The 16850-nt window shown below is 45.0% G+C and overlaps 1 protein-coding gene across 1 annotated transcript; it reads right to left on the reverse strand.

Moving 5' to 3' along the window:
• Positions 1-3987: 3987 nt before the first annotated feature.
• Ptger2 (prostaglandin E receptor 2) lies at positions 3988-14149 on the reverse strand. Its single transcript, XM_036175764.1, has 2 exons — positions 13307-14149; positions 3988-4733 (listed from the first exon to the last, which is right to left on the reverse strand). The coding sequence occupies exons 1-2, from the start codon at positions 14147-14149 to the stop codon at positions 4488-4490; spliced, it is 1089 nt and encodes a 362-aa protein (XP_036031657.1). The 3' UTR covers positions 3988-4487.
• Positions 14150-16850: the final 2701 nt, after the last annotated feature.

A 16850-nucleotide genomic window follows, 5' to 3' on the forward strand; every position in this document is an offset into this window, starting at 1 on the left:
TTCCCATGCAAATGGGGCAGATCTCTACTTCCCACGCTTACGACAGGGTGTCTGTTTGGAGCGGAAGATGGCAAGCAGAACTTCCCAACACAAACTGTGGATCTATGCGTGTTGGCTGCTACTTCTCATTTTACTCTCTAGATTTAGCATTCACGGGAGGACAGCCCAGGTCCTCTTGCATTGTAGATGAACTACAACTAGGTTTGCCTGATGGGAGCGAGGCGCAAAGGAAGTCCTTCCCATCCTGTGGCTGGGCACTAGCTGTTTCCCCTTTCTGAGTCATGGCTCTAGAGGATGGCGTCTTCTGCATCTCTCACTGCATCACTACTGCAGTATCCATCCACATGGCTCTAGAGGACAGCGTCTTCTATATCTCTCACTGGGTCCCAGTAACTGCTCCCTCCCTTGTTACTGAAGGCATAGGAGGAAGAACAGCTTCCAAGGCCCCCTCCACCATCCCTTCACCCTGCCACCCCTCGGTAAATATTCCTTTCACTAGACATCTCTCCTTTATCCCTGAGTGTGTCATCCTTTCCTACCTGAATCATTGCTGACTTACACTTGACTCTAAAATTTCTACGTGTCACATGCCTGAGTTGCAGAATCAGATTACTAAAACTGACCTTTAATACCACTCGCATTTCACAGTACATAAGACCACAATTCAACAAGGCCCTTACAATTGTTTTTTAAATCACGTAAGGCACCAGAACAAAAAAGGAACTTTGTGAAAACAGCAGTGCCTGACGGGAGACCTTGGGCTGTGCGTAAACTGGATGTAGCTTTTGTGAGTTTCTAAACTACTACTGATTCCCGTAGTCTTTCAGGTGACCAAATGCCTTTTGTTTTGACTGTTTGTTTTTGAGACAGGGTCTCACTATGTAGCCCTGGTTGGCCTAGAATTCAATATCTAGACCAGCTGACCTTGAAGAGATTCTCCTACCTCTGCCTCCTGAGTACTGGGATTAAAGACATGCGTCACCACACCCCACTGATGAAATGTTTTTTAAGTTACAAAGTCTATGGTAATGCTGTGGAGTGATTGGCACTATGTCACAAGTGCACTCAGAGAGGGCATACAGTGGGAAGAAATGAACTTCACTAAACCCTCCCACCAAGAAGCATGGGCTCATGACCCTGCAAATGTTCTTTTGCAAAGGGGAATGCATCTCTGTGCGTGGTCCAAGTAAGAATCCTTCCCATGTCTGGAAAACCATTAGGTTTGGCTTAAGCTAAGTAAAATAAACAAACCTTGTCCCAAGTGAGACCTAATTGTTCTCCTCTGCCTTTCAAAGTTGTCAAATTCTAAGCCAGAGCGTGTTGTTTTTTTCTTAGTCTGAGTCCAGATCAGAGCTGTCTTGACCCCAGCATTAGGACAACACCCCCCACCACTCCTGCAAAGTGTACTGGTGCTGGGGAGGAGAGTGTTGAAGTTTAACAAGAGATGCTGGTCGTGGGGTGGGGTGGATTGACCCCCTGCTTGAAACCCAGGCAGTTTGGGGATGGTAATTTCTAGAGCATTGGCTCTAGGTTGTCTTGGTTCTATGGTTTGAGATGGTTGTTTCTAGAGCATGGGACTGGTGTAGGTTATCTTAGTTCTAAAGTTCTTGACATTTGTGTCTTCTACAGACTTTACAACAAACTTGGTTCTCCAGCCGATCTCTAGAGAGCAAAAGCTCCAATTTAACAGCAGCATTTTCCAGACCTTTCTTGGAAAGGTGACCAGGGTCACACTGGATCACCTTGAAACAGCCCAGCACAGAACAGACCACTTGGTTCCATTCCAGGACACTTAACAAGGCCATCGTCCTCCGGTGAATATTCACTTGACACATTTCTCCCTTTTCACACCAGTGACAGTTGGAAGCAAAAAACATAATCAAGTTTTCTTTTCTCAAATTCAATCAACTTGTAATCTTTCTCTCATCTACCTGGAAAACGAGTCAGTAACTGAAACCAGTATGGCTAGGGGATAGGGTCTCAAAGAGGAAATCGTTACATATCTTCTACGCAGTCTTCTTTTTCAAGTTGCCTTTGAATCCTCATGAACAATAGGTAATTGTTAGATAAAGCTTTGATGTTCTGTTTCTTCTATGTATAAGCTGGTGCAAATGGAGCAACAGAACTTAGTCACCAGCATGCAAGGAACAGAAGCACACAAGGGATAGGGTCCTGGAGACCGACTAGTTCTTAAACAAATGACTTGACAGAAGAAGTGAGGAAATTGCTCAGTGGTTGAAGCCCTTCTGCACAAACATAAATATTAGAATTTGGATCCCCAGAACCCACATAATTTCTGGTTTGGCAGAGCAGAGGACTTCCAGAGCAAGCTGTCTAGCTAGACTCGCCATATTGGTGAGCTCTTCATTTGATTGAAAGATCTTACCTCAATGAATAAAGTAGAAGACCCATGAAGGATGATTCCCAACAACTTGTGGGCACACACACACACACACACACACACACACTCATGCATGTGTGTGTATGTGTGTGCACATGCAAAAAAACACACATACACAATGCTTAAAATTGGATATAATAATGGTAATAAATAAATAATTTCAGTGGCTTGAATTATGATATTGTGAGGTCCCAAATGTATCACTTTATTCCCTTTAGTAATATGTCCATTTTAAAGAATTCTCAGGCATTGTTCTGGAATGGGTGAAAGGGGTACAGTGCGGCCTGAGAGACCATAGTTAATATTTTTTCATTCTGAGATTTTTAGGAAGTCATCTGATAAAAGGAATCAAAATTCCAGATTCAAAATAGTCGGAATTTTATGCTTGAGGATCACAGCCTCAGTGTTCCCCTTGGTTTAATTTCTTGGCATGAAACACTGGGTCGAGAGGGGGTATTTATTTATACCTGTCTAGATTTTAGTTGTTAAACTTTGCCTACCATGCTTAAATTTATACAAATGCAAGTCATTTATTTATTCTTTAAAAAAAATAAGAGCTGATGGTACAGATAATTTATATCAGAAATGCTTAGGTATTTGGAGTCTTTCTAAGTGATCATCAGGTTTGATAACTAATTATAGAAAACAGCGTCGAGTAAACAATGAAACCTGAGAAACAACTACATTTTAAAAAATAACAGCCACCTTACAACTTTGTCTGCTCTCAAGTAAGGCAGTTATATTATTCGATTGACCATGTTAGAAGACAGAAAACTGAAAGCAAAACTCTCTTTGAATATCAAGAACTCCACTGAATATCTTAAAACTTTAATTTATGACAAACACATATTTTAAAAGCTTGCCAAAAATTAATTGGATTTTTTTCAACTTTCATTTCGCTTAAAAGATGTCATGTCTACACTAACTGCAAACTGTTCTCGGGGAATAAGTATGTCGAAGACTTCCACTTTTCCGAGTTTTGTTTTATAGTTTAGTTTGTAGCATTTCAGATGTGTTTACACCATAACTCTGACTAAAATGTACACGCTCACTAAAATACTTTAGTGCTGAGTTTACACCATGCTAAATGTTTGGAAATACATTAAGATATGACTCACAGTTACATGATTTCTTCTGTAGCATGAGTCAAAGTATGTTCCTTAAATAAAAAATACAGATAGAAGAATTTGCTGTGACACAATCAATCTTATAAAGTATGTGTACGTGTTAGTCACATCCCTAGTAGCAACACCAGAAGGATTCCAGTGCACTTGAAGAATGGACTCGATTTTTTGAATTTTTGATTTTAAAATCTGACCTCAGATACAACTGTGAAAAAGATTTCCCCGACAAAAACCTGAAGAGCCTTCATTAGAATTTTTTTAAATTACTATTTTTTTTTTTTTTTTTTTTGAGAAGGAAATTCCTGAAGTCGTCTTCAGTAGCATCATCACAATAGACAAACAGAATAAATAACCCGACAACAGGACAAGGCTCCTGAGGGAAGGGTGCACCAAACTGCTTCTGACCAAATCAGTGCCGCCCTCTCGGGGGCACAGCAGTGACTGGAGAGGACTCCCCCCAACACAAACGTTACTGCGTTACAGTAAAAGGGACCGGTGACTTCCAGCTTCACGGTCCAAATAAAGAGTCCGTTAAGTAATCACCAGACAACCACTTGTGTGCCTCCGTTGCTTCATCGCTTGCACGAATTGACTTCCTAGAGAATGACTTTTCATTGGGCCTGACTGCACTCTGCGTTTATAACAGCAGTGGCATCGAAATCTAAAACAGGAGGCAGTCACCACGCAGCGTTTTAAACAAATTGCAAAACCACATGCTTTGTCATTCAGCAGGAAAGCTTAAATCAAGTGAGTCTCAGACGCAGCTGGTTGTCCTTGCAAGGCCACATAAGGCGAGCTCTAGACATCCTTCGGAGGACTTCCACAAAGATGTGTCATCACAATCTGCAGCCAGACCACGGCTCCATCAGGGCAGCTTCATCTCGTTTATATGCCAGCTCTTAACCTTTCGCTAAGGAGGCGGTTTAAAGGCGTTTGCCGAGGCTCCCTCTTGAAGTGCATCCTCACAACTGTCTGCAAAGGTCAGTCTGTTTACTGGCACTGTGCTGGGTAGAACAGGAAGTTCGTGAAGCTTCTCGTGTTCTCAATGAAGTCCGACAACAGAGGACTGAACGCATCAGTCTCAGGACTGGCGGCCTAAGGATGGCAAAGACCCAAGGGTCAATTATAGAGTTGATTGATAAAAATCTAAGAGCTTGGAGGTCCCACTTTTCCTTTCGGGAAGAGGTTTCATTCATATAAGCAAAGATCTGAAAGAAGCAGAGAGGAAAACGGTGTTACTTCTACATCGCAGGCAGGCTGACTTAGATCCCGTCATCTCTTGAGGTCTAGCCTTGTTTTGTGTGGTGGTGGGCAACGAAAGGGTGGGTGGCAAAAGTCTCCTACGTAAATCATAACAATCATTTTTCTGTGAACTTAAAAGAAGTACTCTAGCCGGGCGGTGGTGGGGCACGCCTTTAATCCCAGCACGCGGGAGGCAGAGCCAGGTGGATCTCTGTGAGTTCAAGGCCAGCCTGGTCTAGAGAGTGAGTTCCAGGACAGGCATCAAAGCTACACAGAGAAACCCTGTCTTGAAAAACAAAGAAATAAAACAAAACAGCAGCAACAACAACAACCAAACCAAATGAAATAAAACAAAAACAAAAACATACCCCCAAAATAAAAATAAAAAACAACCAGAAACAAAAACAAAAACACACCCCCAAAATAAAAAAACAAAACCAAAAAACAAGTACTCTAAGGGTTACAATTAACATTAGCATCACACAAAACTTTCTAGTCTTGTCATTGGAAGTGGAGGGAAATTAACAAACTTTTCTTGGCACCTAGAATAGAATCTGTTTTCCCTTCAGATGCTCTCATTAGATAGCCCAAATTGACCTAAACCGCATGATATGCCTATAATCTCCCAGGTAGGATTACAGGTGGGGGCCACTGTGCTTTGCCAAATAGAGTATTTTAATAATATCAGTAAGTAATGATGATAGTATTTATTAGCTCCTATTTATCAATATCCCAATATATGTGTTGTGAAACACTGTGGGTCATGAACCTACTTTCTTCCTAATCCTACTGAAACTGTAACAGAAGAGGAAGTAAGTTTCGGGAATAACAAGTTACATTTCCAAATATCTGGCCTGATGCGACCATCATGATTCAGCAAGAGAAAGCAACTGAGTGCTGGGTCTGAGTATTACACTATTATGGCTTGAATTTAAGTCTGCTGTGTAACTTTGGTATTGTGGACAAGAAACCTTACTGTGAGCCTGTAAGGGTGATAACACATCTACTTCACAGGGACATTGGAAGCAACAGGTTAGTTGCTTCAACAGTGTTCCTGTAATATTGCTCCACAGAGAAAGTGAGTTGTGACCTCACTTCACCGATGACACCACCGAGGCACTGAGGAGTTAGGTCACTCGCCATGGACCTAAGGCTCTTTAGTGGCCCAGTTAGGTTACAAATCCAAGACTTCTGGTGCTGGTCCAGTGCTCGAGTGCGTGTTACATCCAGGTCAGTGTTACAGCAGGGGCCTTCAGAATGATGTCCTAAATGCTGGGAAGTGGACAGACACATTCTTACATGGGGATCAGCATTTCAAACCAGTATTGATGCTCTCCTCTGCCTTAATGCAGCAGTTTGGTAAGACTGGCAGGGAACAGTACCTGTTTGGTAGCCATACCTCTTCATTCCAGCCTACAGAGAGGAGATCCAATGTGGATCACACCTCATCATCTAGCACATGAATTCTTAATGTTCCAGGGATCCTCTGGCCTAGTCTGTGACTTAGGGGAGCCATCCACTTCTTCCCCGACACCCTTTTCCCAAAATAACTCATTCCTTCCCTTTGCCCTGGTACTTACTCTGCAGCATCTGGGAACTGGATGTCCCAAACAAATTACAGGGAGAGAGAAAAGCAGTGTCTTCGGGTTGCTTATGTTAGGACAATAGCGGAAAGGTTTGGCAGCCAGAGGTGTTTATGCCAGAAAATCTTGGCATGAGGAATGGAGAAGAGTTGGCAGACAAGTAAGGAAAAAGAAGAATTGATGGCGCGCTTCTCACACCTCAGAGAGAAGAGTTAGGTGGGGCTATGCAATGGGGCAGTAGTTTTCTAGTCTGCCGCACTACTCTGGATGCAAAATATTCAGTACAATGTGTTCAAGAGGTCAGCATGGAGGGGGACACTCAGTAATAGTGTACATAATTCTGATAGATTAAAATACATCACACACACACACACACACACACACACACACACACACACACACACACACAGAGCGTACACAAATAAGAGCACTCTGTTGTAGAGAACCTCCTAGTTGTCTCTGATCTAGTTTCGTAGAGGACACAGTAATGCTGAGTGGGGCATGCAAGGCAAGCAGCGTGGACAGGGTTGAGCACCTTCCTCTCCCAGGGCCACTCATGAAGATGAGTCAGGTTTTCAGTGCAGACTAACCTGCGTCACAGCTGCTGATCTTGTAGAGTGTGACAGGACAGTGAGAAGGGAGAACTGCTTTAAGGACGGAGCAATTCTGGGCCGCTGCTTTTTCTTTTCATCCGTGATGGTGGGTACGCTTTAGAATGGTCTCAAATCTGCCTTTCAGAAGGTAGCCAGTACTCTGTAGGAGTTCAATTCTTTTACATTAAAAGAGAGGCCAACTTCGGGCGCCTTCCCTTGATATAGGCCCCGTCTTCTGCCTCCATCTTCTTGGCAGCTCGTCTCTTCTCTTCTCTTCTGACTGGAATACCACCTTTGTTCTTGTGCGTTATGGAGTCAATGTCTTTTTGAAGTTGTGGTGAAATCCACATACCATAAAACGTACCATTTTTAGCACTTTCAAGTGTGCAATTTAGCAGTACTAAGAACAGTTAACACTGTCATGTCACTATTACATTTAAAACGTTGATATATCATGATACTTTATGATGTGAGTTTTTTTCTTTATGGTGCTGGCACTTGAACTGAGGGCCTCACATATGTTTGGCAAGCATTCTACCACTGAGCTACATTCCCAACCCTTTTATGAGGTTTAGATGTCTAAAAGTCTCTAGCTGGGGAGGGACTGCCCCTCCTTGGGATGGCTAATTATTGCAACCAATAAAAGGCTCCATAGGGAGTATGTCTTTGCTACATTACTAACCAGTCCTGAGATACACCTCCTCTATAGACCCCATAACCCACAGTAATGTTCTCCTCCTTAATGATCCAGGGTCCTGTGACCAGGCAGCTAAGGACTGCCCTGTAGCTGACAGCCTGCCATAATTATCCAGGTTTGCCAATCCTTTCATCTTGACATGCCTTTCCTGCAGAAACCCCAATAGAGATCACAGCTCAGACCCTGCCACCCATCTTCCTCTTCTGCATCCTGACCTGCGCACTGGCTCTGCCTGGATTTCTCATGAATCTCCTCTTGGAAATGTACTTGACTGATCTTAATGTAAAAAAAAAAAAAAAGTCCTGTTACCATCACCTGCCTCCAAACTGAAAGTGCGGACCATGTAGCTGTACTTCCTCCCTTTCTATGGCTGAGCCTCCATTCTTAACAAACAGCTGACATGTGGGAGACATGGGAATTCATGAGTGATGTATTGGTGATGTCCTAAAATTTAAATTCAGAGGTTGTGCCTTCTGGCATATACTATCAATATACTTGCTGAGAGAAAAATGTCAGGTGCTAGTCTAATGCATCCAGTGCGCTAACTGCTTGACCTACCCCACTCCAGGTTTTGTGAAGACTACAGAGCTGTGGTAAATTGTATTGAGTGACAGACAGGAATCTGCTGTTTCAGCCATGTCTAAGGCAGCTACCCATGGTAAGCTTCCTCTTGGCGGTGGCCAGGGGTTATCATTTAAACTATTCTCCTATCTTTATCCCATACAAAGTGGGTTGAGAATTCTAGAGTGAATGAGTACTTCATTTGGCTCATCAGCGAAATCATGAGGGGAGATTTAAAACATTCACTTGCCTGGCTTCTTTGACATATTCAGTCTTGGCTAAGACATGGGCTTCAGGGGTCTGACACACAACCTCCCCACAGGAGTGCAGACTTATTTTAGAGAGAAAGGAAGCCAAGGCTTAAAAGACTGGTTACCTTGCCTAAGGGGTCAAACCGCAGTGGTGGGGCTCCAACTTCAGTGTCAGGCAGTACCCTGAGCCCTGTATACAAAGCCTTTGATGTAAAGCTTCCTGTGAGATTCACAAGCGACTACCTGAACTAGAGACATGCAGACACTTCTGTTCAAGGGTGACATGAAGGCCTGTGGCTATTGCTCTTCCGTTTAGAGATGGAAAAACTGTGGCCCCTTTTTAAAGTAGCTGTTTGGCTCTTCCTGGGACTTCTTCATCATCAATACTGACCAACAGCAAACTGGCAGGCTGCGCTCACTGTGATCATCTGCCTTCTGAAAGATGGTGCAGTGTCCTAGCCACAGGCCTTGCACAATAAACTCTTAATTTGTTGTTGTTGTGATGGTGGTGGTGGGGCATGATTTAAAGAACCCCTTTCTCCCCAAACATGTCTGTGGACATGGAAACTGCAGCCTACTTTACTTCATAAGAAAAAACCAGGGCGTTGGTATGGCTCCAGCATGAGTGTGGCCTTGGCACTGTGTGTCTTGGAACTGCTATGATGACCGAGTTGATACAGGACAGTGGGTCTGGGGAAATGATGGACAGTATGATTCATCCACCCAGGAGTCCCCTAAACATATTTCACAGATGGCTTTGGAGTGACCTGTGTAAAAGGCTAGAAGGGAGTCAGTCGGATCTCTGATAGGCAGACAGATAGGAGAGGAGCCACAAACAGATACTCAAGTTGGCAAACTTCCAGCTTGTTCTTCATATACCTGACTGAAGACAAAGACCTTGAAGACCTGTCTTTTTCTCAGCCAGTTGCTCCTCACCCCCAACATGCTACCCCTACTACCCTACCCTCACGGATGGATCAGCAAGACAAGTTTAAGGCTGGATCAGGACATGTTTACCTCAAATTTTTGGAGCAGTCAGCCTCCCTGTCTTTATCCAGACTGACCAATACTAAATTGGGGAGGAAGACTCCTCACAGACCCTTACACCCAGCCTTCTGGAGAGGCGGGGCTTCAGCTTTCCCGGCTCACCTCTGCCTTGTCTCTCTGTGTATCTGCTGTGTGTGTGTCTCCCATAATAAATGGCGTTCTTTACCTGCTGATTCTGTCTGCTGTGTCTGAGACTTCCCCTGCTGCTACACTGAAGATTCTCTCTGCCTTCTAATTTCTCAATTGGCAGAGAAGACATACTCAACCAAGGACCCAGACAGTATACACGTACTACCCACAGAGCAGAAATCAACACCGGTTGTCCCCAGGGGGTTTCAGCCTTCCCTAAATGCTCTTTCTCTGATCCTTCATATTATACATGTGCCCTAAGTACTTAACCCTGCTTTTAATTTAGGGAACAGTTTTACATAGCAAAATGCTGTCAGAGAAATGGAGCTTAGTGCACTCCAGTGATGTGAGTTCAGGTGCAGTAGACTTGGGTTGAAGACCTGGATGGGGAGTGGTGGTTAGAAATTCAAAACGGGACAGGAGAGGCCAAGCGAACAGAGCAAGTTGTAGATTAACTGAGAGTTAAGCCTCCACCTGGGGAAATATCTGCTGACTGCATTCTTAAATGACGGCATCTATTTGTTTTAAAGTTCATACTGTGATGGGCTGTTGATATGCCAAAGAAGAAGGAAGCAGCGATCTCAAAAAGCTGTGATATATATATATATATATATCAAGCTGAAGTCCTGGCCTGAAATAACAGTGAACATCACCTAGGTGAAAGTGTGGATATAAAACTCTCTCTGTTGTGAAAAAGGTGATGCTTCGTACAGACTATATTTTAAAAACCATCATAACTGTGCCTATATTTACAGTCACTACTGCAGAACAGCAAATCGATGAAGCAGAAGATGTCAAATGAAACCACCTCAACCGAGGAACGTTCTCTTAAAAGGAGATGTGTATTTAAACGGTCCCAACAACAGTCAATTATATCACTAATGATGTCTCAATGATAAAGGGCATTTCAGCTGTGGGTGAACATTCACTTACATATCACCACACTAAGTTCTCTGTGGGCACCAGGGATGTCTAGATTTCTCTTTCATGGCTACCTGATTTTTCATAGTTTATATCCTTGTGATTGGCTAATTTCATATCAGACTTTCACCACCTTTTGACATGACATTTTACACAAGGAATACCAGGAATGAATGGGAAACTCCAGGGTTGTTTGCTTCGATTTTTTTCTGTGGTGCAAAGATCAGATTTCTCCTAATCAGATTTACCTAGAAATTCTAACCCTGGAGAATTTGTAAAGATAAAGATATTTTTAGGGTGAGCCAATGGGAGGGTCTTGAAATTTCAGAACTGAACAAAATGCATAAGCACTTTATCCTAATGGCATGTGGAAAACAGTTTAAAATGACCAGAAGCTAACCACAATTAGCAAAGTACTGAGAAAGTGGTGTGGGCTGGAAATTGAGACACAAACAATATTTGAGACAGGAATGGAAGGCTCATTTGTTTCCTGTGCTCTGTTCCATTTCGGTAAGAAAAACAGCTTCTATTTATCACTGTGAAATGATGACAACAGCTGATTAACATAAGGAGGAATTTATTAATTTATACAATACTCATTTAGTGGATAAACAGTTTAGAATATGTTGTTGGTCTCATGCATGGTTTCATATTGGACAGCCAAAATAATGCCATTTCCTAAATGCCACATGTTTTTTTAATCACTAAAGAAAAGTTTTATGGACATCAAAAGAAGGTTTTATGTGAGGGGTAATCTGATTATTTCTTAATTTAGACTATCATTTACGCTAGCCAGTCTCCTAAAATCTCAGTCTCCGTCTTGCATTTCACAGGACTGTGGAGAAGGAAAATGAAAAACACCGTTGGCGCTAACATGGAGAAGAAAGTCCTTACTGTCTTATTTTTAAAGCTACGAAGTTGGAATAAAGAGACAAGGTGGTCCAAATATTTACAATACGTTTACAATTCTCCTATGTAACTCTTGAAATGAGGCTTTCTTTCGGACATTATTGCTGTTAGCACGTGATGGACTCAGTGCACAGTAGGACGCGTCTTGCAGGTTACTAAGAGGACAATGAATTGATGTAGCCATAGGCCCAGAGCCCTGTCCTTTGGGTGTAATGATACATGAAACTGAACTGACATTATCTCAGTGTACTGGGCTTTTCTCCCTCCCATTTTGAGTGCTTTATTTTCTGAACTTTGGAGGCCCTAGACTGACATCCTAGAAGGAAGAATTCCACTCTGCTCATAACCTGAGACGATGGCTGCCATTAGCCGTTCGTTACTAATTCTGGCTTTCCTGAGTCCCATCTTCCTCTACTGCCAGAGAGCTGAGGAACTGACTGGGGTCCCACCAGCTCTGACTGTGAATGCTACTCCTTGCTGCCTAGAGGTCTGATTCACCTTTGAGGGATATAGAGGACAGTATTCTGAGTCAAAATGACCCCAACCATAAAACACGCTGCCCATAAAGCTAAAGCATAGGTGCCATGTTGGTTTCTAAATCACAACATTCCACAACATAAACTCTCCTGCTGGGGTGCCTAGGGAGATGCCACCTTCCACAGCCCAATTCATTATTTAAGAGAGAGCCTTGACCAGCTCCATCTCTTTCCCCGCTAAGCATAACTTACCAGTTCAGACTATCTTCTCCCATGACAGAGGGGAGGTATAAGTGTGAGGGAATAGGGAGTAGGGCCAGGATAACATGGCTGAGAAGAGGGTTCCCTTGAGGATGGGGTCCCTATGTGAATCTCTTTGTATCCCAGAGGTTGAGTAGATGACACCAATCAGAAGCATTGATGAGGACAGGAGACAGGAAAGAGCTATTTCTACATCGTCTACAAGTGAGATCTTCAGTTAACCACTGTCCAAATCATCCTTTTCCAAATCTCCAGTTTACAGCTCTCTGTGAGAGGCCAGAAGGCTCCAACTTTGACTCTGCCCCCACATTAGACATTAGGAGCTCAGGATCTATTTTAGAACTAATTTATTTAGCGCCCATGCCATTCCCCAGGCAGCCTTTTTTCCCCTTCCCTGAGATGTACGTATGTGTGTTTTTGAGCTCATGAAGTGCACGGCTACAGAACGGAGGGTATGTGTATTCCTGACAGTGACATCAAAAGAATAGTTTGTAAGAGGTTACAAGGGTCTCCTGTGAGGGATGCCAAAAGCACTAGGCAACAACTGGTCCTTTCCTCTCATTTCCGTGACCACACAGACTGGTACTCTGATATATAAACTCGTGAGCCTGTCAGTTAGATTTTTGAACTTAAAATTCCTAAAGTCAGATGAAAGCGGCTGCAAACTTCTACACCAAGGGTCCTCTGAATGCTGTGGGTCGCCAACTACGTTTTGCCTGGGAGAAACGAAAGCGCCAAGGGAAGAGGCCTCGAGGCCAAAGCCAGCAAACTGGGCTCCAGTGGTCAGATTTTAACATCAACAACCGCCCTAATCTGGAAGGGACTCCCTCCTCTCCAGTTGCTAACCAACCCAAGGAAGGGGCCATGGAGAAGGTTCCTGTAGAGCATAGAAGAAATGCTAATTTAGCAGCGTTGTTCACGTGCAAAGGCTGGGGCGGAAGGAAGTGGGTAAAGGTGAAAAGGAAAAGCAGCGAACGCAATAGACCTTTATAAATTGGGACTTTTTTTTTTCAAGTTGCCAATGTGTGCCTGGAGGTGGAAAGGGTGGGGAGAAAGGGGTTTGAGAAAAGCTGCACCCCGGCTGGGCTGTGGAAACGAACGAGTGACTTACTGTGAAAGGCAAGGAGCAGATGGCGAAGGTGATAGTCATAATGGCCAGGAGAATAAGGTGGTCCGCCTCCTCCGCCATCGAAGTCCTTTCTCCTCTCCTGCGCGACCCAGGGCCACCCAGGCCACTGCCAGATGATCCACAGCGGCTTCTTCTGCCCCGACGGTGCATGCGGATGAGGTTAAGGATGACGCTGAAGTTGCAGGCGAGCACCGCCAAGATGAGCAGCAGCAGCACCGTGGCGTACAGCTGCAGGTATGCAGTCCGCCCGTGCCGGATAAAGCACCAAGACCCCGGGCAGTACTGGACGTATTCCCCGTAGTTGAGCAGCGGCAGGGAGCAGAAGAGCAGGGAGACCGCGTAGATGGCAGGCAGGACAGCCAGGCCCCCGCGGCGTGAGAAGCGGCGCCGGTAGAAGTAAGGGTGCCCGATGGAGAGGTAGCGCTCCAGGGCCATGGCAAAGAGCATGAGCATCGTGGCCAGACTGAAGAAGGTCATAGTGAAGGCGAAATAGGTGCACACGCGGCTCTCAGGAGCCAGGGCCACCAGGGTCTGGTTCTGCGCATAGGAAGCCAGCACGACTGGGCTGATGAGGCAGGTCCCCAGAAGGTCGGTGAGCACCAGCTCTGTCACCAGCACGTGGAACAAGGAGATAGAGGTCCTGCTACCCGCACTGCACCCCGTGTCCCCGCGCCATCGGCGGGCCAGCAGCGCCAGCGCAATAAGGTTCCCCAGAACCCCGGCTGAGAACATCACCGAGCTGATGGCTGGGCTTTCGCCTGAGGGGAGCCACTGACGACTCTCGCAGTCCTCCACCCACCCGGAGTCATTGGAGGCATTGCCCATGGTGGACGGCTTGGAGGAGAGATGCGCTCTCCTCCAGGCTGGTACCTGACAGCAGGGACGGTCTGAGCGCCCCAGTGCTCCAAGACACAGAAGGGAAAAGGGGAGGGACCAAAATCCAGAGCTCCCTTCCGGCCCCCAGCTCGCGCCAAGGGCAGCCTCGCCCGGGTCTCCCGTCTGCACGCCCAGTGGCCACTTCCCCCGAAGCATCAGGTCGCCCCGGAGGCTCCTGCGCCTCACCCGCTCTAGCTGCTGGCGCCAGCATAGAGGAGCAGCCTCCCCCACACCCCGTCCGCGCCGTCCGGGGGCGGGTCCTGTAGTGGCTTCCAGGCGGGCAACTTTCATTGTCTGCGAGCTGCTGTGGGGACAAGGAAAGACACACTTAGCTGGGCTCTAGAAGCATCCACCCTAAGCCGGCCTGTAGGGTCTGCATTCCCTGCGGGGTACCCGGGGAAGTTGAAGGGTCGTCTGACTTCAGCTCTGAAGCCTTTGGCCCTAGCGGATCGCTGGGAACTAGGGCAGGGTAGTAAGGCTGAGGTAACAGGAAAGCAAGCCAACTCAAGCAAACTGAAGTTAGGAGGACTCAGTCCTGTGAGATGTAGAGAACAGAGGAACTAAGACTTCAAGACTACTTGATGTAAGAACAGTATGAGAGAAGTTATCGTTTTGTGTTTTTTTAAAAATCATTCCCAAGAAGACACTCAACAAGGGTGAGACAAAAACCGGAAGTGAAAGCAAGCGGGTCCACCGAATGGGACCATGTTCACCACAGAACGGCCCGTTGTACGGTTAGTTGTTTTGATTCAGTTATCAGCACTTCATTTTTTCCTATGCCAACACTGTAACAAATGACAGTTTGCTCAAGCAACCTTAACAACACAAAACAGGAACGGTTTTTGTAATCGCCTACAGCCACGTTTGTGGCCACAAAATGTTCTCTACTCAAGCTCAATCTTGAAGAAACTGTTGATAGGCTGTTTAGCCATTCATTCACCTTTCCATGGTCAGTTGTTAACCATGAGAGCCTATTGGAAAGTCTCATGCCTGGGAGTGTATGGGTAATCGGCCAGTTCACAACGGAGCTGACACAAATAGTGGCTTCGCATCTGTCGTCATAGTTACAGAGTAGTGAGACTGCACCGATGTTTTGAAATTGTCAAATCTGGCTCGACAGACAATGTAGGTAATTGAAAAAGCATATTTCACGTGGGAAAAGAGACTGCTTTGAGAAAGGTTTGCACAGGAGCCTGGTAAAAAGAAAAAGATTGCTTGAGGAACACACTTTGCTTCCTGTGACTTAGCCCACCATGATTCTGGCCTGGGGACTAGCAAAACAAGGCAAGCAGAATTTATTCCCAGAAGCCTCCAGGTTGATTTCCCCACAGCATCGGCTGTTCGCTCCATTGCTAAAGTCTGTAGGGCATGGATGGAGTGGGTGAGAAAACTAGTTTTCTTTCAGGCTGTGAACTGCAGGCCAGTAGCATCCTCAACCCAGCCACCCAAAGGGGACCATTACCCTTTGCAGTCTTGTCCCCTCTTATCCCAAGCGATCGGGCGGATGAGAAGAACTGGCATGATCCCGCTGCTGTGTTTTCACTGTTTATTTTCCAAATGCTTTTTATATACTTTCTGTTTTCATAATCCACTTATAACCAAAGCCTCTCATTGCACTATATTTGTCTATAGCTTTTCACTAGATGAGTACATGGTGGCAGGACTCTGCTGACTTAATTGGTGCCAGAGAGCAATTTGAGATCCTCATCACCAACTCTGCCTTTAACTTGCTAATCTTCACCTCAACTCAGTTGTACACTGTGAGAAGATTCTTGTAGAGGTGTGTGGACAATCTAGTTTCTGATGCCCAAGCTCTGTTCACATCCCTTCCTCACAGATAGCCCCTCAGACCCTAGGGTACACACCCCATGGATATGGGACAGCCTTGGGTAAAGCTTGGGGAAAAAGCTAGTATGAAGCCTGAAAATAAGTTTAAGGCAAACATTTAAGCAGGGAATTCCCTGACCTCAGGTGCAAGGAAGTTTTTCTACAGTACAGGTGGCTTTGGGTCTCAGTGAGTAATCCCTAAGTATGGGTGGATTTGTCACAAGAAAAAGACCAGAGCTGGGTCTTCTAATTCTTGGGAGTAGTAATGTTACCAATTACTACTTGCTTTCAATTACTACATACTCAAGTAACCATTTTTGCTTGTTTGTTTGATTCCAGTATTTGGACAGAGAGAGGTATCATTCTACTGTGTTAGGCGTTTCAGAAGTTTGGCTGGATGATGAGTTTGCCATCCCTACTTCCTCAGCTAGGACATCAGATTGGTTCCAGTAAACCAAAGTCATATCTTGTAGTTCAAAGTGGCTTCTTCCTGTCTCCGACTGTAGTGTCAGCATCTCCATACAATTTCAGTGTATCCAGAATCTAGAATTTCTTCACAGAAAACATACTAACACCCTCAGTTCTGAAATTGAGCCATAAAGCTTTGCTAACTTTCAGTTCCTGTTTGTGGGGCCATTGTATTTGGGGAATACCATGTGATTAGTAAATTATGTCAACCTAACCAAGCATGGTGTGCCTAGGAGCTGATTAAACAGCCTGATCATATCTGGGAAGATGTTCTAAAAGAAGGTAGTATCCGTATCTGTGGACTGACTGAGGCAGATATCTGCTCCAGTGTGAGTGGGCCTCATCTGGTCTTTGG

The sequence above is a fragment of the Onychomys torridus genome, unplaced genomic scaffold, assembly GCF_903995425.1.
Source record: "Onychomys torridus unplaced genomic scaffold, mOncTor1.1, whole genome shotgun sequence".
NCBI lineage: Eukaryota > Metazoa > Chordata > Mammalia > Rodentia > Cricetidae > Onychomys > Onychomys torridus.

Bases quoted from the DNA above. Each gene is read 5' to 3' on its own strand.
- Ptger2 (XM_036175764.1), bottom strand. From the start codon at position 14,149: ATGGGCAATGCCTCCAATGACTCCGGGTGGGTGGAGGACTGCGAGAGT. The intron at 4,734-13,306 runs GTAAGTCACTCG...TGCTTCTTTCAG, and splicing joins TCTGCTCCTTGCCTTTCACA to ATCTTTGCTTATATGAATGA.